The 20,105-nt window shown below is 47.2% G+C and overlaps 2 protein-coding genes across 3 annotated transcripts in view; one reads left to right on the top strand and one right to left on the bottom strand.

Moving 5' to 3' along the window:
• The window catches only part of COL17A1 (collagen type XVII alpha 1 chain), a 37,968-nt gene extending 25,868 nt beyond the window's left edge, over window positions 1–12,100 (top strand). Inside the window, exons 37-56 of the mRNA XM_019471692.1 lie at window positions 988–1,041; window positions 1,163–1,204; window positions 2,030–2,086; window positions 2,246–2,305; window positions 2,834–2,860; window positions 2,948–2,989; window positions 3,152–3,217; window positions 3,594–3,641; window positions 4,697–4,810; window positions 5,086–5,223; window positions 5,817–5,900; window positions 6,916–7,044; window positions 8,180–8,269; window positions 8,824–8,937; window positions 9,180–9,332; window positions 10,139–10,558; window positions 10,757–10,897; window positions 11,498–11,560; window positions 11,794–11,865; window positions 12,051–12,100. Of these exons, the coding sequence (XP_019327237.1) occupies window positions 988–1,041; window positions 1,163–1,204; window positions 2,030–2,086; window positions 2,246–2,305; window positions 2,834–2,860; window positions 2,948–2,989; window positions 3,152–3,217; window positions 3,594–3,641; window positions 4,697–4,810; window positions 5,086–5,223; window positions 5,817–5,900; window positions 6,916–7,044; window positions 8,180–8,269; window positions 8,824–8,937; window positions 9,180–9,332; window positions 10,139–10,558; window positions 10,757–10,897; window positions 11,498–11,560; window positions 11,794–11,865; window positions 12,051–12,100 (1,964 nt within the window). The remainder of the gene's footprint in view (window positions 1–987; window positions 1,042–1,162; window positions 1,205–2,029; window positions 2,087–2,245; window positions 2,306–2,833; window positions 2,861–2,947; window positions 2,990–3,151; window positions 3,218–3,593; window positions 3,642–4,696; window positions 4,811–5,085; window positions 5,224–5,816; window positions 5,901–6,915; window positions 7,045–8,179; window positions 8,270–8,823; window positions 8,938–9,179; window positions 9,333–10,138; window positions 10,559–10,756; window positions 10,898–11,497; window positions 11,561–11,793; window positions 11,866–12,050) is intronic.
• A 2,521-nt stretch (window positions 12,101–14,621) lies between these two features.
• SLK (STE20 like kinase) overlaps window positions 14,622–20,105 on the bottom strand; it is a 52,083-nt gene continuing 46,599 nt past the window's right edge. For both annotated transcript variants that reach the window (XM_009277844.2, XM_009277845.2), the window contains exon 18: window positions 14,622–19,993. In XM_009277844.2, coding sequence (XP_009276119.1) covers window positions 19,847–19,993 — 147 coding nt within the window. In that variant the 3' untranslated portion in view covers window positions 14,622–19,846. The remainder of the gene's footprint in view (window positions 19,994–20,105) is intronic.

Here is a 20,105-nt window from a genome sequence, read left to right as displayed (position 1 = left end):
CATCCCAAAATGCTTTCAAAAGGAGGTAGATGGCACCAGGCCCATTCACAGAGAGGAAAGCTAAGGAATGGTGACTGGTGAACAGTCCCCAACAGCAGAGATGGTCACAGAGCTGTGACCCACAGCCTGGCCTTTTAGCCAGTGTTCGCACAGGGCAGTTTCCTGTATAATATGAACACAGAGCCATCTGTAAGAGGAGAACCAGTTTGAAAAGGCACGTTAATCTAAGCAACAGAAATAAAAATCTCTCTGTGAATTAGAGGACAAATTCACAGGGCAGCAAATGCTATTTTAAGATGAAAACAAGTGGAGCAGAACAGAATGGTTTAGCAGCATCCCGAGAAAAGTGTCTGCTTGCTCTGTGCAATACTAGATGTGTGGTGCACTTACAGTCAGTATTCCTAGGATCTGGGACCTCTGCAAGTGTGCAGGAGAGGCAAGGCAGAGGAGGGCATAAAATCATAAATGATCCTTGCCTGATCCCATCCCCATTCAGGAGTCTTGGATCTCAGCATCACTGAACTTTGTGCCTCAGCTTGGAGGTGAGGATACATCTCCAATCAAGATAACACAGTGCAGCTACTTGTTAAATAATGGCTGCATAATGTTTCACTCCCAAAACTTGGCCCTTGTTAAAAGAATCTTTCCTCTCCTTGAAAGTTCTTTCCCTCATTCCTTAGCCTTTTAGTCCTTTGCTCTTTCCCTCAGCAACCATTACTCTCCAGAGAGATCTCCTCCCTGTTTCCAATATGCTGCCAGCCTGCTCAGCACTGTATTCTGCTTCATGTCCTAACCTGCATGCTGGCAATCAAACACATCTCTCTTCTCCCCTCTCTGCCTCAACTTTGGCTTAGGTCACCCAGGTCCTGCCTTAGTCCACCTTCGACTGTAAGAGCTTCTAACAGCAATGTAATGACAGTGTTTCCATAGCAGTAGTAGCTCCATAGCAACAATTTTCCCTTTTTTGTGTGTGTTTCATTTGCACAGTGCTGGCAGATTTATCAGCGCGAGCAGGACCCCCAGGTCCCCCTGGACCACCAGGTACGTAATATGGCAGAGCTCAGTACATAAGCGGGGGGATGCTAACACACATGGCACATTTCTGGGCCATGCAGTTTGCTGAGTAAATATTCCATAATACCCCTGTTTCTTTCTCCATCAGGTGAATCTATTCAGGGACCCCCTGGACCTCGTGGCCCCCCAGGTAAGAGCTTGTTTCTCTGAAACAAACCTGGAAAGTGGGAGGTTTTTCCAGTGCCTCTGTCCTGTGCCTTGCGGTATCCCAGATGCAGTCTTGGACCCGGTGGAAGTTAGTAGGGATGACTTTACTGGAAGCAGAATTTCACATAGTGGGTTCCTACTAACACAATTTCACTGCAACATAGCTTCACAGCAGCAAGACGCTGCCCAAGAGAGGAGATTTGCTTTGGCAGAGGTTTGCTAGCCAGAGTAGTAATTCATAAAAGCTGTACTTTTGGGGAAGACACTCAACGTTCTCAAGTCCCCAAAGGAAGTAGCTGCAATCAATCCCGTCTTTACTTCTTACTTGTCCAGCCTTAACTTCCAGCTGGGGACAGATGGAGCCGTTCTTATCATGAGGAACATATCCCCACTCCACTTCCTGTAGCTCAGATTTCCCTTTCATAGCCAGAAGAGGGGAGATGCAGGAGGACACGAGACAGGAGCATAACCCCATTCCTTGCTCTCTGCTCAGTAGCAAAGGGGAGCAGGTCAGGTGCGTAATGAAATGAACCTTCCCTCTCAATGTAGTGAAGGCCAGCTGGGATAGCCACTCTGTACCACAAAGAAAGGCATTTCTCTGTCCTGTGGTGTCTGCTGTGGTGGCAAATGATAATGAAAAGTAACTAACAGAGATAGATGTGTGTGAACACAATGGTACTAGCCTACACTTGGAAATATTTGAGCTATGGCCATGGCTGGAGATATAGCAGCTCTGACATGCATTTACTTACCTTGCTGAGGCTCATCCTTCCTAAAGCCTGTTTGTGTCCCTTTTGCCTAGGAGAAGGATTGCCAGGACCTCCAGGCCCACCAGGGAGACCAGGATCTTCCATGTCCACCTCAGGTAGGTTCTTCCCACTCAATCCCTCACCTGTGCCCTGGGAATGTCTTGACTGTTGCGGTTCCAGAGAGTACATCCTTGGCTAGGACCAGGTGGAGTCAGAGAAAACTTCTGTCATGTTCTGTTGGATGTCCTGAAGAAACCCTTTTGTTTTAATTACAGAAACGTTCTTCACAGGCCCACCAGGTCCACCAGGCCCACCAGGCCCGAAGGGAGACCAAGGTGGGTATATCCTGCTGCCTCACCAAGATACTAGATGGATCTCAGCACCTTAGACTGAAAAGAAGGAAGGAAGGGCTTGGAAGCAGAAAGTGTCCTGCCTTTCTGTGTCAGTGAGAAAGCTAGCACAGTGGTCACTAAATAGGACTCCTGTCTGCTGGCATAAAACAAGTCAGTCTTTGTCAGAGAAATTTATTAGCCTCCAGTACTGGTGTCAAGACGATCGCTGTATTCAGATCCCAACTTTGCAAGCCCATTAGATTCAGGAGCATTCAGAGCTTCAGATTTGCCATTAAAGGGGAACAATCTTTTTGCAAAATGCAGTGTGGACTTGGCTAAGTCAGTGCAAGGACGTGGCCCTGTGAAGTGTAGCTCAGCTCTCAGCTGGCAGGAAAAGATGGGACCTACTCCCTTTACCCATTTCTGCCCTGCAAATTGAAGGCCAAGATAATATTCTGCAGTGTGGGCTGGGATGTTGCAGATCAGAACAAAGCAAATGCTAACGCTGTTCCTCTGCTCCGCTGTTCACAGGCGAACGAGGTCCACGAGGATTCACGGGTAAGGAGGCTTCCAGGAGATATCAGTGGGGTGCAGTGTAGCTTGCCTGTGTATATGACTGCTCCTTCATTTCTGTGTCCCATGCAGGAGAACCGGGTGAGCCTGGCCTTTCAGCATTCTCCTCCCACGGTCAGTCTGTGCCCCCTTTCCTCCATTGAATTCATTGTCCCTAGGCTGAAAGCAGGGGGCAAAATCCTGCTCTGTTGATTCTAGCTTAGTTTTAGTGGAGCCAGGATTTTGCCCACACACTTTATTCCTGTGAATCTCTGACTCTCCTTCTGCAATTGGCAGGTGACAGAGTCACCATGCAGGGACCTCCAGGAGTTCCAGGCCCGCCAGGTCCACCCGGACCCAAAGGTGAAGTTAAAAATCTTCTTTCTTTCTTTGCTGGTGGCCTCACACAGCCAAGAGTGGTTGAGAGTAAAAGATGGAGCAACCTGGTCCTTTGAGAACTACAGCTGTGCCTACCCCTGCCTTTTCAGGCAGAGCAGGACCTTGGCAATAGAATTGCTCTGAGCACAAGGCACCTGGACAGATCACAGAAGGCTCAGGAAAGCTGTTGTGGCCTCTTCCTTCTGCTCTTCCCCAACAAGCTACTAATTCAAGATAGTCATTACAAGGGCTGGGTAGTTGCTTCTCTGACCACATGTAGCTCAACTGTTTTACACGACCAAGTCTGCAATATGCAGTGACACCCATTACAATTGTCTGTCTCCCTCACTCCGGTTTCCAGGTGATGCAGGTGTCCCAGGCGCTCCTGGCATCCCAGGAGGATCTCGAGGTAAGAGGCCAGACCATCATTGTTCTGATATTATCAAGAAATGCTGACATCCTGGTGGAGACTTTGAAAAAGCTCCGTTGGGTTTTACAAGTGTGAGTGCTAACCTAACGCTGATGGGATTTGTGTTCAAAACCTCTTTTTTCACAGCCTGCCTTAAATCAGACAATTTAAGAATTGCAAGTTTTCTGTTTCCAACTTACTGGGAATCCTTTGAGCCAGAGTTTGTCCTCATGGGACATGAAAGAAGGGGATTCCAGGTTGGCTAACCATGTTCCACAAGGAATTAGGGAAGCTGCATTGAACCCTCTTGTGGAAATGCTTCTGATCAGAACAAAAGTGCCCTTTGTTCAGTTTTACTTACCCTCAGGTGGATTCATGTGAATTAAGCTGCTTTCATTCTGAATAAGAGCATGTCTGTATGCAGGAGATTAATGCAGTTTCACAAAAAATGCATATGGATTAACTTGTGTCCCTCCATGTGAACAAGTCCTCTGCTTCTCCACATCGTGTCCTAGGAATACTACCTCAGGGTGCTGGGAAGAAGACAGACACCTTAAAGAGCATGAGGTGTCACTCGACACCATGGTGACAGGAGTCGCACAGGGCCCACCTGTATCTTGCAATGGAGACCAATGAGGAGGTTCTTGGGCTGGTGCTGCCCAGGCTGGCTGGGATTGGGAGCACCAGGGCAGTGAGGTTAGCCTAATGAGCTTGAGTGCTTTATGGAACTCTATCTATATTTCTGCACAGCATTGCACTCTGGTGCACAAACTGACCAGGTCTGTCAGTACGAAGCCAGGGACGTCTCTGGACTCAGCCCTGCAGAGCTGCGTAGGCTGAATTATAAGATGCCCAATTAATTGAAGACATAATACTGCCTAATTGCCCATGCTCAGACTGTGTTCAGAGATGAAGGGGGAGCCCCTCCATAGTCCATTCCCAAAGCTCTTTCCAGACCTGTGGGAAGGACTCAATGCCAGCACACTTTAGCATCACTTGGTCTAATGCAACCAGACCAAAAAAAAAAATCCTTCTCCTTACAATGCTTTCTGTAGGTGGATCCAGACAAATTCAGGGCCCCCCAGGACCTCCTGGGCCACCTGGTCCTCCTGGTCCAGGTGGAAGTTCATCTCAAGAGATTCAGCAGTATGTCACTGACTACCTGAAAAGTGAGTATAATGAGATTTTGCCTTGGGTCAGCAGATGCATGCCTGTCTCTCTTTTGCTCCCTGAGCCCCTTGTCACTCTCCCGTTAGAAGCAGCAGCCCTACTGCTCTGGCCTTATTTTTGTTGAATACTATGAAGTGCTGTTGCCCACTGTGGCATCTGCAGAACTGTCCTTCTATCAGCCTGCTTTTTGCCAGGGGAAGAGGGTCTAGTAATTGTGCATATGGCCATTGTCTTCCCTCTACTGATGTGGGCATATCTTGGGCTTTCCACCTAGGTGACAATGTAAGGCATTATTTGACTGGTGCCCAAGGCCCACCAGGTCCTCCAGGCCCACCTGGAGTCATCACCACTGCAGATGGGACGAACTTGGATTATGCGGAGCTGGCTACCCGTGTTATGAGCTATATGACAAGTAAGCACCATGTTGGTAAGCTCTGTACTGAGTCACGCCCTCGGCTGAGCTTGTGCAACACCTAGGAGGTGAGAGCTGGAGGAGAAACAACAGTCTTTAAGTAGCAGCACCCCAACCCAGTTATTAATCTTCTGCAGTCTTGGCCCAGGACTCCACACAGCTGAGGTGGCCTCTGAGCTTTGTCCCATTTTGATGGTTAGATTAACTAACAGTTGCTGCTGTTTAAAAAGTCTCACATTAAAGATAGCTGCTAGACCCTGTAACGGCCCCAAGACCCAGAGGTGGCTGTATTTGGTATATGTGATCTCAGGTATTCTGGGGCTGTCTTGTATGCTTGGGGCCCTCCTGAAGTAGATGAAATTCCCAAAGCTTTTGGAAGCAGCCTGGAATCTCAGTCAGAAGAGCACAGACCACACTGCTGTGGAGACAACCAGGCTGTGTGAGACAGCAACTGATTCATGGCTGGGGGCATGGGAAGCCCATTCCACCAGTTAAACTGGATTAATTCAGCTTTCCTTTGTTCCTGCCTGACCACTCTTCACCTTCTGTCTCCTCTTAACCCTGCTTGACATAAAACCTTTTCATTCCCACAGGCTCGTCAGATCGCTATCAGTCATTTGCCAGTTCGGTGTCAACTACATCCGTTTTGTATCAAGAACTTCTCGACATGCTGCAAAGTAAGTCACCCTGAAAGGAAACATGGGGGATGGGAGTAAAGCATCCCAGCAGCCTGGTGATCTGCCCTTCCCTTCCAGTCTTCTGCCTCCAACGGGAGTTACCAGCAGCTGCTTTGGAGGGCAAAGGCCTGCCATAGGTGCTGCTGAGTGACCTGCAATGTCTCCTTCCAAGTCCCTTGGAGACAGATTTATGTGTCTTGTACTGGAGAGTTTGCATGCTTTCCAGAAGCTATACTTTCTTACCTGTTTGCTTTTCATACCCACTGTTGTAACTCTGCAGTTTCCCACTCTCTTGCCTCCCTTTCCCTCCTGGGCTCTCTAGATGGCATCTGTCTATGTCCCTCCTTTTCAGGAACTCCCCACAATTTCCCCCAATCTCCCACTAAACTTGGGCTTCTACTTCCCAGCTCCTCCACTCTCTTAGGGTTCCCCATTCCTTCTTGCCCACTCCAAAGCCTTGCTATGTCTTTGTTCTTAAGGTGAGGAGGATACCCATCTCTCTATTCTTTTTGACACACACTGTTACTGTGGGCTGATAGATAAATCACCAGGATGTAATTTTGTTGTGCCTGAAGGTAATGGTGATGCTGGCCAACGCTGCACTCCTCCTGTGTGATGCAGTGGGAAGTCAATCAGATTCCATGTTCCAAACAGAAAAATGGCTGCTGAAATGCTACAGAGCTCAGTGTAGTCTTTTCTCTTTACCCAAGATGTTGTCCAGGGTGTCCTGAAGAAACAGAGCACAAGGAGGTCCCTTTGGCAATCCAAATTCTCATCCTTCTCAAACCCTGAGATGTAGGAGGTTCCCAGCCCTATCGCAAATGTTTGTGACACCATACACAGGGCAGATCACACACAGAAAAGGAGGCAAGGGAGGAAAGTAGCTTTGCATCCATAGGTTTTGATGGTCTCTGTAGTGGTGGGGGCTCAGCTCACAGGCTGGGAGCCCCTCACTCCTGACATCTCTGCAGCAGCTGGACAGTCTTAAAAGATGCATTTTTTTTTTCATTTCCAGGAGAAGAAATTCGTCAGTATCTAATTGGACCTCGGGGACCACCAGGACCTCCTGGACCAGGGGGAGATGGCATGTCTCTGTCACTGGATTATGATGAGCTGACTAGACGGTTTATCAGCTACTTGACAAGTAATGGTCTTTATTAGCGTGCATTTCCAGCTCTGTTCCTTTGGGAGCTGAACAGAAAGCTCATGCTGTCAGTGAAAACTCTTCCAGTTCGATTGTGTGAATCCTTATGTACGGAGACCTCCTCACAGGGACTGTGAGAGACTTGGAAGAGAGCAAAGATACCCTGTAGCTAAGATACTATCCACAGACTCTAGTAATGAGTTCTTGCTTTGCTGAAAACTAAGCTTAGGAACATCATTTCATCTTAGCCATCTTAGAAGTCCCATCAACACCTTCAAGTGCCTTTATAACCCTTTTCTCACTGTCTCTGTGGCCAGGCTATATCTTTCTGTGGAAGGGTTGATCTATGTCCACTTTGTGTCAAGGCAGCCCAGGCAACAAACTCTTAGAAGTTTAAAGTTAGTTGAAACAAATTCCACCTCTCTGCTTCATTTTCCCATCTGTAAAGGGGTGATATGGCATATAAGAACTGTCAGACAGAGAGGACTCTGGAGCATCCCCAACAACAGTGCTAAAATGCCTAGTCCTGATAGCTGCAACTATCTGCTTAAAAGCACAGCCTGGTCCATGCTCACTCTCTCCGAACTGCCCTTGGAGACCAGCTCTCACTAATGGGCTGCTCCAAAGATGGTGGGAATTTCCTCTTTGGTTCTGGAAGCAGGAAACTGTTGTTTAACAGCAGCACCCCAACAGCTCAAGCTGGACAACTGCATTTTATCAGCAAGGACATTCCATTAGAGCAAATCGTGAAGGTGCAAAGTTTTGCACCAGAGCTGCTTGCAGATAGGCAGACACAGGGAGAGCAGCACATGCATCAGCCGGTGGGTCACAGCTGAGCTGCATATCCTGGGGTGCCCGCCCTGTGTCAGGGGTTCATGAGGTGTGCAGAGCTTTTGCCAGGAATAGAGGCCTGATGCCTGCCAGTGCCCTTGTGTTGGGATTAATGGGGCAAGCTTTAACTCCAAGTCCAGAACAAGGCTTGAGCCCTGGTCCCAGCCCAATCTGCTGATGGGAACACTCCACCCTGCAGGAGTCCCTCCTGGATTGCCTGCGAACAAGCTCTGCAGCCTGTCTGCTCACACTGTAACAGCCTGTTTTGATAATGTGCTACTGTTGGATCTGTTTGATTTTGCAGGTTCTGGGATGAGCATTGGGCTCCCTGGGCCACCTGGGCCTCCAGGGACACCTGGTGTATCTTACAGTGACCTGACAACATACCTGCGAAGTAAGCAAACTTCTTTAGTTCCCTGCCATAGGTCCCTACACACCCCCAGAATCTTTTTTTACAGGCATAGTCACAGAATTTTCCCTTTGCCCATCACCACAAATAACCTTCTATGAGACTCTGATGGTCCCTCTGCCTTAGTTAGCAGTACTGCAGGTCTCCTGGGCTCTGCCAGGACCTGCGCAGACTGCGAGGGGCTGCAGACAGATCACCGCTCCTGTGGAGAGCAGCAGCAGCGAGGTGCTGCCTTGGTGATGGGGATGGAGGAGCCCTTTGTCTTCTCTAAACTCTGCAGCATAAAGGAATTTCTTATGCCACTTTTTAAAAGTATATTTAAAAATAGGGACTTCTACCCTCTTTGGGATCTCCTGACTTCCCAGTGTGACATCTACATGCAGGGAAGTGAGGTGCACCAGGAAGACTGCACCAGAAAGTGCTGGGGAGAAAAAAGTGCCTTATACTTGGCTGTAGCTGGCATTACCTGTATTGTCAGGGAAGGTTCATCAGGGTTGCGGTGGTTTGGGTGACTCCTTTTCTTCCCTTGTGTCTTACAGACTCTGAATTCAGTGGTCTTGTTGGGCCCCCTGGTCCTGCAGGGCCCCCAGGACCTCCAGGGATCCCCGGATCACCTGGCACTTCTCTGGAGGATGTCTCTGCTTACCTACAAAGTAAAGCACTTGTGTTTCTCACAGCTGGCAGGGAGATTCTGGGGGGGACTGAGGCTGAGATTTAGCTTACCAGGGGCTGTGACTGCCCACTGAGAACAAGGTCACTTTGAAAAAAATCTCATCAACATCAGCTGGAAAAGGATGGAAGTTGGGGTTGGAGCCTTTAAACTTTCAAGATCCCCAAACATGTGTGACTTCTTTGTCCTCTCACTGTCAGAAAATAATTCTTCCTCTCTCTCAAGGTGTGGGATACTCCTCCCTGTCTGGAGTCCAGGGTCCACCTGGCCCTCCTGGCCCTCCAGGACCACCAGGCTTCTCAGGAACCGGCCTCCTGTCCTATGCTGACATCACCCACAGTGACGAGTTCAGGAGCGAGCTGATCCAGTACCTGAAGAGTAAGGGGATGCCATCCATCCTCCCTGCACACACCCCGAGCCATGCTCTGCCTTGTGTAGGCTGCTGGCTCTGCCACAGCTGAGGCAGTCCTGCAGGAGCCTTCCCTGAATTGGGGCTGCAGCAACACCTTATCTCTACAGCCAGGTCTACACAGGACTACACTGCACCCCATAGGCTTGTCTCCTCTCAGTCCGACTGCTAGGCAAAAGTCTGTGTTGTGAGCCAAAAGGGACAGGCGCTGGGCAGTTACAATTGGCCTGTACGGAACAGCGAGTCCTTAGTAAGGTCTCCTGCAGAGTTTTGCTGTGGGAAAAGCATTTTCTTTGACAAACACCTGCCTACAGAGCAATGGATGATGTAGGGGTTGGAGGGCAGCGATGAGCCAGCTATGAAGCAGCGTTGGTCTGAGCTCTCATGCTGGCAAGTCATCCAGGGCAGCCTTTCAAAAACATGGGGATCCCCTCACTTTTGGGAGACTGGTCACAGAATGGTTGTTTTGGCAGAGGTGCTGAAATTGGCCTGAGAGGAGTGCACCCTTCTGCAAAATCATTGGGCATGTTTCCAAGATTGGGCACCCAAAATTGTGGGAGAGGTGGGAAGAAGGAAGGCACGCCATCTGTAGAGGTCAAGGTTGACATACGTGCCTGCTGCCTGAGAAATGGCAGTGGATGAGGGTTACTGCAATGATTGGCAGGGCAGAATTTCACACTCCAGTCTTCATTCAGGTGGTAGCACAGGACCTCTGCCAAGCCTGGGGGGCCCAGGTACCCCAGTGTCCCTGAAGTCCCCCTCTTGTATTTTGCAGGTGATGAAGTTCGAAGCTACATCTCAGGGCCGCCTGGGCCCCCTGGGCCACGGGGACCACCAGGACCCAAAGGAGATAGTGGCTTGGTGGCTGGGTCTATGTCTTCATCATACCAAGGGTTACGGACTTCTGAGCAGTTGCATGGAGGATCCCTTGGTGCTGAGGGATCCCATGGGGGATCACTGGGCACAGGCAGCTCATATGGCAGCTCCATGAGCAGCATGTCATCTTACAGTGCCTCAATGGGCAGCGATGGCTCTTACGGTGCCTCCATGGGCAGTGATGGGTCTTTCGATGGGTTGCTGACAGAGGAGGAATCACACAGGAGATCAGCAGGTTCAAGCAGATCCTATAGCAACTCCTTCACTGGATCCCTGGATTACAATGAGCTGGCACTTCGCGTGTCAGAGAGCCTACAAAGTGAGTGGAACACCTGCTTGTCCTGACCCTCCCTGTCCCAGCCCACAACTACTAACCCCCTGTGCCTGGTGTCATGCTGTTCACTTCCCTCACCCTTCCTGCTTCCTGCTGCCTACAGCTCTCCCTTACATCTGCCTGCCTCAGCATCCAGCCGCAGTTTTCCCAGAGCTCTTCCAAATGACATCTTTAATTCCTCAGGCCAAGGTATTCTCCAGGACCTGATGTCTTACACTGCACAGGGACTCCCAGGTCCCCCAGGCCCTCCTGGTCCCCCTGGCATCAGCAGGGTCTTTGCAGCCTATGGCAACGTCACCGAGGATCTCATGGACTTCTTTAGAAGTAAGTGACGTATTGATTTGGTGTTTCTGGCTCATGCATATGAGATCTCTCCAACCTCTCGTAGACCTAGTGATCTTTTCACTTTTGCGTGCTGCAAAAATACAGCCAACACAGCTGGAGGCAGATAGTCTTTCCATCCCCTTCCTTCCTTGCTGGGGAGGTGCAGCCTCATCATTAGGAAGGACATCAGGTTTTCCCACTACTTGTAGGAAACTCGTCCCAAACCCTGAAGGCCACTGTGCTTGCAACCCCTGTGGCCCATTTTAACATGGCTGGGCTGGATGTAGAGCAACTTGAGACAGCTGCTCACTCTGTTCTCAAATTCCCCTCCCTGAGCGTGGGCCAGCTCCAACCCTGGTGATGGTCAGGACACCCAGAGAGGGTGGCAGAGCAGTGCTGGTGAAATGAGATCACAGCCTGCCCCTGGGACTTTGTTGGGACCAAAACCATTTTTGAAAAACTTGCTCTCAGTCAGTCTAATCCCATCTAACCTAGAGAAATGTCCTTCCAGTGTGACTCACTGCTTCTCTAAGTCAACACAGAGCCCTTTGCAAGTGGTTTGTTCCCCTCATTCATCCTCTCCTTCATTTCTCTCTCCAGCATATGGTACCATCCAGGGGCCACCCGGTGAAAAGGGGGAGAGGGGTTATCCTGGACCCAAAGGTAAGGCTCACCATCCTTTCCCTCTCAAACCCTGTAACGCCCAGGAAGCAGCACTGTGTCCACAGAGGTAGTCAGCACTGGGCTGCTCAAGGTCACAGCCTCCCCACAGTGGCGGTAGCACCTTCAGGATCTCAGCCCAAGCATCATCCTAACTTGGTCTTCCTTACCCTGGCCTGTCCCTGTTTGTGGGCCAGTCATGCTCAAGGGTAAACTTGGTCTTCTCATTCCTTCAGGTGACCCTGGACCGATGGGCCCACCAGGACGCCACGGGCACAGGGGACCAAAAGGAGAGAAAGGAGAGAAAGGTATGAACATCTGCCATGCCCAGAAGAGCAGGGTTTGCCTGTTGGGGAGTGGAGGATTCCCCAGGCACCAGCCCATCTCTGGGCCACATGGCCCCATTTTTTCTTTTTGTTTTGGGTCTTTTGTCCTTTTCCCCCCCCCATATGAACTTTTCAGATAACCCTCCTTTTGACTTTCTTGTCCCCAGGTGAACAAGTGTATGTTGGCAGAAGAAAAAGAAGAAGTGTTGGGGTTTAAGGAAAGAGCCAGCTCAGTTCTGCACTGGGCAGCATTCCCAGCAGCCTGTAGAGGATTAGCCTGAATCTTCACTGCCTTAATGCTAAAACGTCCTTGCCGATCAGCTAACTACTTAGACTTGATAGTTCAGTGTCGCTGCTGAGATTTGAATGGCTCTTTTACATATCCAGCATGGCCCTAACGTGGGTATTTGCTCCTGTTGCTGATGTTTGGCTTAGCGCCCCTGAGTTCCCAGGCTTTTATGTCTTCAGGCTGACAAGGGCTTCCTGTCTCGCCCAGTCCAGGATTCTTGTATTACTCCCAGCTGTGTAAAAACCTGTTTTTTTAACAACTAGCCAACTATCCAGCAAAAAGAAAAAAAGAAACCAATCCCTCCCCCACCAAATGCATGATTTTTCAGAGATCAGATTCAGCCCACAGGACAAAAGGCCCTGTAAGAAACCCTGGGACTAAGCTTGCTCACCGCATCAGGATTTCCTCTCTGCAAGCTCTGCGGTGCCAATCCTAAGCAGGAGGACCTGGTGAGGCAGGTGCTGGTGGTACTGAGTGGGGCTGTGGCTCGGGGGTCTCTGGGAAGGGGCACGCAGCACTGAGGTATACCAAACAGTGACCCGCATGAGACACTGAGCCCAGCCCTGCCGATGCCCGGCTGCTGCAGCATAGCAGGTGATACAGGGAGAAACAGCCGGGCCCTGCCTTTCCCACCCAGCTGCGTGGCAGTGCTGATGTCTGCCCCATAGTCCCCACTGTAGAGCTTTCAGACCCCTGGGGTCAGCACCCACTAGCAGCCCGGCCCATGACTTGCTTTGGAAAGCAACGCCCTCCCAGCTTGGCAGTTTTGTGATGCTCTAGTGCTCCGTGTGCATTACCCCCAGCTCCTTGGACAAACTCTTACTGGAGGGGCTCGGACAGCAATGGGGTACAGCGCATGCAAGTACTTTGCAGGGAGCCTGGGTCGGCACGTGCTTTGCAATGCCTGTTTATAGCAGCACAGCGAGACATGACATGCACAGGGACCGAACTGAAGCACTTTTAAACATAATTTGTTGATCTTTTAAAAAATATTTTTGTATTTTTTTCTGGTTTTTAAACATTGGGGAGAAATAATTTTTTGACGTAAACAGCCCAATTAAAGTGTGTTTTTCACCCCAAGCTTGCCTGATCAGTGTTACATTGGGCAGTCAGTACCAGTTTCACTGTGACCACGGGCAGACACACCTTGCAGTTTTGGTGGCTGATGGTGGCTGCTCTGTTTCTCATCACTGGTACGTGACCCAAGCAGACACCGAGCTGCTTCTCAGGTGTTGGTGGTTTCCAGACACATTGGCCGGAGCCTCTGCACATTCTCCCAGGGTGCCACAGCCATCATCGTCTTCCTCGCAGTGAGGCAATACTCATAGAACTTAAGTATTTCAGCGTTGGGGGCAGGGGGAAGCCTAGTGGCTGGGTGATGGCTGAGCTGCAAGGTACCGCCTGGCAGAGGCCGGCGTTTCAGTGCAGGCATGCAGCCAGGGCAGCTGGCAGCCCCTCGCACAGTGCCTGGTCACCACGTGTGTGACACCACATCAGCTTTATGGTGTTCCTGGGGACATGCACACACACGTACACATGCACACACACACTGAAGTGCTACCTTAGTTCCAGGTATTGGCCAAAGCAGGTCAGTGGCTCATTTTTATAGCAAAAAAACTTGCTTGAATTGCTTGTTTTCAGTCCAGGTTTAAACACCCGTCATCTATTTTTATTTCCAGTGTTAGCGATGTCAAGTTTTGATGTGCCTCCCACATTATTGCTTCAGAGAGTTTAGAGCAAAAGCCTGTGTGAACCAGGTCAGCTTTCAGAGCACAGCACCTTGCAGTGTTTGCCAATAAAGCCTGCATCCTTCTGGGGGATTCATACTCCCCCACCTGGCTCTGCTGAAATGAGACATTGCCTTTTAATTCTCTCTTTTAAAAACAACAACGATAAAAGCATTTGTCATCATGTGTAAGCGCAGCAGCTGTGTTTCCATGTCTGAAGCCATCCCTGAACTACTCGGGACCACCGTAACATGCTTGCAGGTTGTGTCATGGGGCAGGGTTTGGCAGCTGAGAGCGGTCTGAGGCACTGCAGCCCTACAACCACTCATTTGCTTCGTAATCCAGCCCGCAGCACTCGGATCATTGCTCAGGGGGCTCCGCTGCCAAACAGCGCTGCCTCGTTCCTTCGCCTAGACCTGAGTGGGAAGGGTGGCTGTCATGAGGTCCTCCCTACCCACGGACTGGGGGGCAGAAACTGGAGCTCCTACAACCCCAAGTTGAATTCCCACCAACAGGGCAGGGCAGTCACTGAAAACAGCATCCTTTCAGGTTTGTGCTAAATCTGCATTCCCGCCCCCGGCTATTCCAGTCAGGGAGCCACACGTTGCACAATGTTAAGTACTTTTTACACTCAATTATTTTAAAAATTCTAAATTGTCCCAATCACTCACAGATTACTTGTATTTCACGCGAGTTTTCCATGAACAAAACAGAGGCCATCTCAGCAAACTGTGATTTTATTGTATTTACAGCAGAATTATTACAGTATTCTACAGAAAGCCATGAAATCAAATTACTTCTAAAAACAAGACACAAAAAAACCCCTGTTGTATGGCTGCTACTGCAAGTTCACTTCTATGAGCTGTACATACAAAGACCCTCAGCCAATTATTCATCTATCTCATGATTTTTGGTTGCTTTCTGTAAGGCAAAAATAACTTGGTTTGCAGCTAACACAAAACATTCAACAAACTGCTGGGACAACGCGAGGTTGGAGATGCCTCAGATTTGTACGCTTTATCACAGAAGACCACCCTGCTTGGCTTTCTTACAGAAAACAGGGGTATGACAGTTCAACGTTACAGATTTCACTCAATGTCCCTTGCTAGTTTCTGTTCTTTCCACCATTTTAGGATTGATTATCCGTAAGAAAGAGGTTTTACCACCTAGCTTGGTAATTGTGGAAGAGATTTTGGAAAATTAGAGCATCTTTGGGCTCAGCGACTCCCTTCTGCTTTCAGTACAGTGGAAGCACACGAGCCTTCCTTACTCATGAGCTGTTTTGAGCATGTTCTTATCTAAGAGGTTGTCTTCTTTCTCTGGCACCACTGACTGCCCTAAGGCCAGAAGCGCAGAAGTAGCTTTGGAAATGAAGTATGAGGATTGAGGCAAGAGGAAGGGGATGGAGAACAACTAAAAGCTCTGCAAGCAATGTAGAGAAACACTGTGAAGTTTCTTTTGTCTTCTTCCCTTTATCTGTTCTCATCTTTTGTAAGACTGAGAAACATGACAGGGCATCCTGGCCTCGGCTTGCCTGTCGATGAGGAAGGTTAATTCCCTCTGACCTCATTTTGTATCTGCTGTGAAGCTGACAGTACAAGTCAGGGAATGGGAAACGTGCGTAGACACATCAACGCAAGGAAGTTTCTGAGATCCAGAAGTAGATTTTGAAGTAAAATGACGGGATTGTAAATGCCAATGTAAAAAGCAGAAAGTTATCTACATAGTGACCATCCTCAATACTGCTCCCTGCCCTCTCCTCTAATGACCATACAGTCACTGTCCTCAAGAACTTGCCCCACTCCCCCATGGCAGATTAACCAAAAAGCAGTAGTTCAGTGGAAGCAACTAGCACTGAGCTTAATTGCACATTTAAGTCTGTTCCCTGGTTTTCAGCAAAGATGAGCATTTCGGAGGTCCTAGGAGCTGCAGCTACACAGCAGCTCTGAAAATCAGGCTACCTAAAAGTGGATTTACATGCCTGAACTTATTTAAATCTTTCACGTACCATGTCTCGCAAGACAGATACTGCTTCAGGTGGAGAATCAACTTAAACTTCCTATGTGATATTGCTGTCAGAAAAGACAGTGCGGTGTGATGAAAGTAATTACATGACTGCTTTGCTTGGCTCTGTCTTAGTTAAGGTGCTAAGTTTCCTATTTATTAAGAAAAAATAAATCAGTAGCATGTAGTTATAAAAGTCCTCTAGGACAGAAGAATAATTTTTTAAACCATGTGATTCATTAGATATTGAATACCCACGACTGTAATTTTAAAAGGGTATTAGCTTAAAACATTGTCTGAAAAAAAGGATGCAGCTCCGAATGAATATCAGGATTTTAAAAGTGAAGTGAAAAATCAGTTTGAGTGAATGCCACTGGTCAGGACAGTGCGGTACTGTCACCTCTGAATTGGAATTCAGGTGTCAATTCAGCTAACACCTTCTAAAGAAAAACCTTTAATAAACGAGCATCTATCTAATCAATCATAACAACCTCAGTATCGTATGTTTCCATGCCTACATGCTTCTCATGTATTTAGCAGAGGGCTTGGAAAAAGAAACAAATTTGTTTTATGAGAATCAGAAAGGAAGCAACATGCTGGAGTATTTCCCCTTCAACCAAGTAAACAGCAAAGTTCCCCTGGGACTTCAGGAGGCCAAGGGCTAGACACAGCCCGCTTCCTCCACGGCTGGTAAACCCTCCTCAGACAGCCCCGTTTGGGTGAGACGCAGAATTTATTCAAGATACAGAATCTCATTATAAGAACAGGGGCAGCAAGACCACCTCAGGTTCGGTTAGCCAAAGATCTCCCCAGGCTACCGGCAGTGTTGCATTAGCAGAGGACTACAAGATCCTGCAAAGGACTGCAAGATCCTGCAAACAGCTGAGTTCTAGTAACCGTTAGGATGCGAGCGGAGCCACCGGCTCCCGTACTTACAAGGCCCTATCCCAAGAAAGCTGACTGGGCAGGTGCTGAAATCTGCTTTCAGAGCTCAGGAAGAACGGGTTGCGAGGACTGAATCTGTCAGAGGCCGTGGGCCTGCAGGCAGGGGCTTTTGTGAGAACCGGTTGCCAATACGAGAGGACAACCAGTATATCGCACTGCAATTCATGCATTTTATTGCCTTTGTTCATTTTCCTGTGGACAATATTTATGATGCAGTAAAACACAAAGGTGAGCAAATACTGACTTGTGGTCGTCTTTTGAAGGGCGTGTGGGGAAAATGAGATCTGCCAAACACTCAGTAAGAAAGTACGTTGTTTTGGCTGAAATACACCTAACTACCTTGGAGATGGAGCTTCTAACTTTTATCACTGGGATGCAACATGTGACAGTAGAGAGACTGGATTTTGTATCTCAGGAGATCTCTTCCAGGCTTACGTGAGACTAAATTCATTTGAATTGAATTTTCTGACATTGACATAACGTTGTACACCTCTTTCATGTTCTGCAATACTTAAAACCAATTTTATCAGTCTAAATGTGTTAGTACCCATGCTAGTTCCTGTTATCCCCCAGAAAAACATATTTTCACGCTTGGTATCAATTCTCAGCGCAGTTCACAAGGCTGCAACTGCTTAACAGCGCTCCGCACCTGGAGACCTGACCAAACACCCGCTAAGGCTTCCATCGCTACGTTCGATCCCTCCCTCCATCACAGAACTCTGTTACTGATTTGTACAATCTACGACGAGATCAGGTTGCAGGGGCTTGTGTGAAAAGGATCTTCAAATAAAAGATTTAAAAGATTCAGACAGAGATAAACAGTATGCCAACATATATTAGCAAGTTATCACTGAAACTGCCAAAAACGTGAGGAGAAGATTAACACTTCCCTCCGAGGATTTAATGTGGATGAAGGTAGAGATAATCCAGAAGGGGAAATCTGCCTGCCCTGTCTACTCCCCGAGTAAAGCACTGAGCCTACTTCATACGAAATTGCAAACAAATTCTGTTAAATACAGAGAAGATTATTTAATGTTAGGTTAGTGACAGCCAATTTACGATGGAGGAGCTTAAAAAGGCCTTCAAAGACATTTTTCACCCTACTAAATAAACAATTTAAAGAACTTTGCATTTAGCGACAGGTAACATCCTAGAGATATGGTATGTGAATTTACAACAGTACACAATACACATTTATATAATAAAATGCCAGAAATTAAGGCTAGCTATTAAAGTAATTATGCTATCAAAAAGTTACAAAATTTAAATTAAAACATGCATTTTCCCAATTTTTTTTACTGTGCTGTAAATTTTAAGTGTCTTCATTGAGAAGGTTCAACGTCCAAGGATTTCAGCATCCAAGATTTCAACCACATCCGACTAAAGTCCTATGTTAATTTATGAGTTCATTCACATGCATCAACACTGTTCCCGTGAAATGAACATCATGTAATGTTCACCAGTCACACGTTTAACGCAAGCTAGCAAAACAAAACGTTTACAGTTGATACCCAAAGAGACTAGAAAGCCAGGCCTCAAAGGACAGAAAGCAAATACTATTTTACAGATTGAACTCCAGCATACCGAAGTACAGCTTATAATACCGTCTTGATACGACTCAAACTCTAACCACCAAAAAGAGTGCAGTAAAAGTGAGCTAATACAGTTGTATTTCCCTACCAGCTACATGAGAAACATTTCAGATTTTTTCCACTGCAGATCAGTCAGGTAAATAACTTATCGTACATCTATGAACTTGAAAAATAAAAACTGCCTATGTTAGTACGTGGCAACACAAAAGCAAAAACCCAGCTTCATAAAGTAGTTTGTCTATATATTTAACTTAAATCTTTCTATAAAATAAAATGGCTAAAATAAAAAAAAAATCAAATCTAACACTTCTACTCAAATCAGACTTTAGCCACGGTTATTTATAAATACGACCATCCGCCTCCACTCTTCTGATGGAGTTTAAATGAACAGGCTTTGGTAAGAACAGAAAAATGGCTCTACCCATTCCAGGTACAGTTAGAGAAACCACGTGCACTTTGCACACCGCTTTCTAAAAAAATACATTCTACAGTTTTTCAGTTTGTAGAACTAACCACCTGTAATAGCTAAGGAAAATAACAAACTGTGCATTTTAAAGTTAGCATTTCTTTCACCTTTACATATTTTAGTGCAAAATATTTTAGGGTGAGGGTTTACAACAAAAATGGCAGTAGCAGCAAGAAATCTTCTGTTTTGTACAGTAACAACAATGCTAAGGAGTTTTGTTTTTTTAAATGACAAAACACTATCCCGTTGCCAGGATTAGCGTATCTAAGTGTTTCAGGCACTGTATTAATTAAACTAGCACCCCATTTCATTACGGAACTAATGGACAAAGTATGTCATGGAGATCAGCTCAGTTTAATTTATGCCAGAGGTTTCTTTTTAAAGAAGTTGCAAAGGCTTTTGCTTTTACCAATCGTGTTTAAACATAAGGGTTTATTTTCCTGATTATTGGCGTGTTCTGAGTAATTAGTTTCAGTCCTTGCTATGAAGACACTGCTCAACATTGTAACATTTTAAACCTCTCACGGCAGTTTCAGTTGCGGAATTCTCTCGTGGAGAAATCAGACACTTAAAAACACAGAAGCAGAACTAATATTACACCGTTTAAATGTTCACATGAGAAACCATTTTTTTGTGATCAGAAAGAGTACAATTAATATTTTAGGCTTAAAGTCAAAACCATAGATAACATACTTGTTGAGACTGAGATAAAAAACCCCACTTACTCTTGAAACATCCGAAGGACACAACATTACCATTATACACCAACACCTTTTTTCTTTTCTTCCATCCGAGAAGTAAAGAAACTGATCATGACACTGATTGTCTCCACCGAAAACAAAAAGCGCTAGGTCCTTTCATGTACACCGCAGATTAAGTCAGGTTAGACGATGAGGATGGAGAATTCCAAGTATGAAAAAACCTACAGCAGTTCCCAGAGTTACGACCCAGTGGAGTGAAGGCTGGGGATTGGATAGAATTTGGAAATCCGGCTTTGTGTTGAAGGGTTAAGGCATTCGGATTCTCCAGTCATTTTAAAGAAAACTTCCTGCTCCTGCAGTTTTCTGGCAAATTCTTCTTCCAGCGTCTAAAACCAAAATCAGATTGTCATAGGATTACAAGGCAAAGCACAGGAAACCTGTTATACTGGTGACATACTGCCTGATATGACATCGTAACTTCACACACCATCACAGAAA

Source organism: Aptenodytes forsteri, unplaced genomic scaffold, assembly GCF_000699145.1.
Source record: "Aptenodytes forsteri isolate BGI_AS27 unplaced genomic scaffold, ASM69914v1 Scaffold15, whole genome shotgun sequence".
Taxonomy (NCBI): domain Eukaryota; kingdom Metazoa; phylum Chordata; class Aves; order Sphenisciformes; family Spheniscidae; genus Aptenodytes; species Aptenodytes forsteri.
The sequence above is the reverse complement of the archived record's forward strand: the minus strand, read 5'-3'. Positions and strand labels throughout refer to the sequence as shown.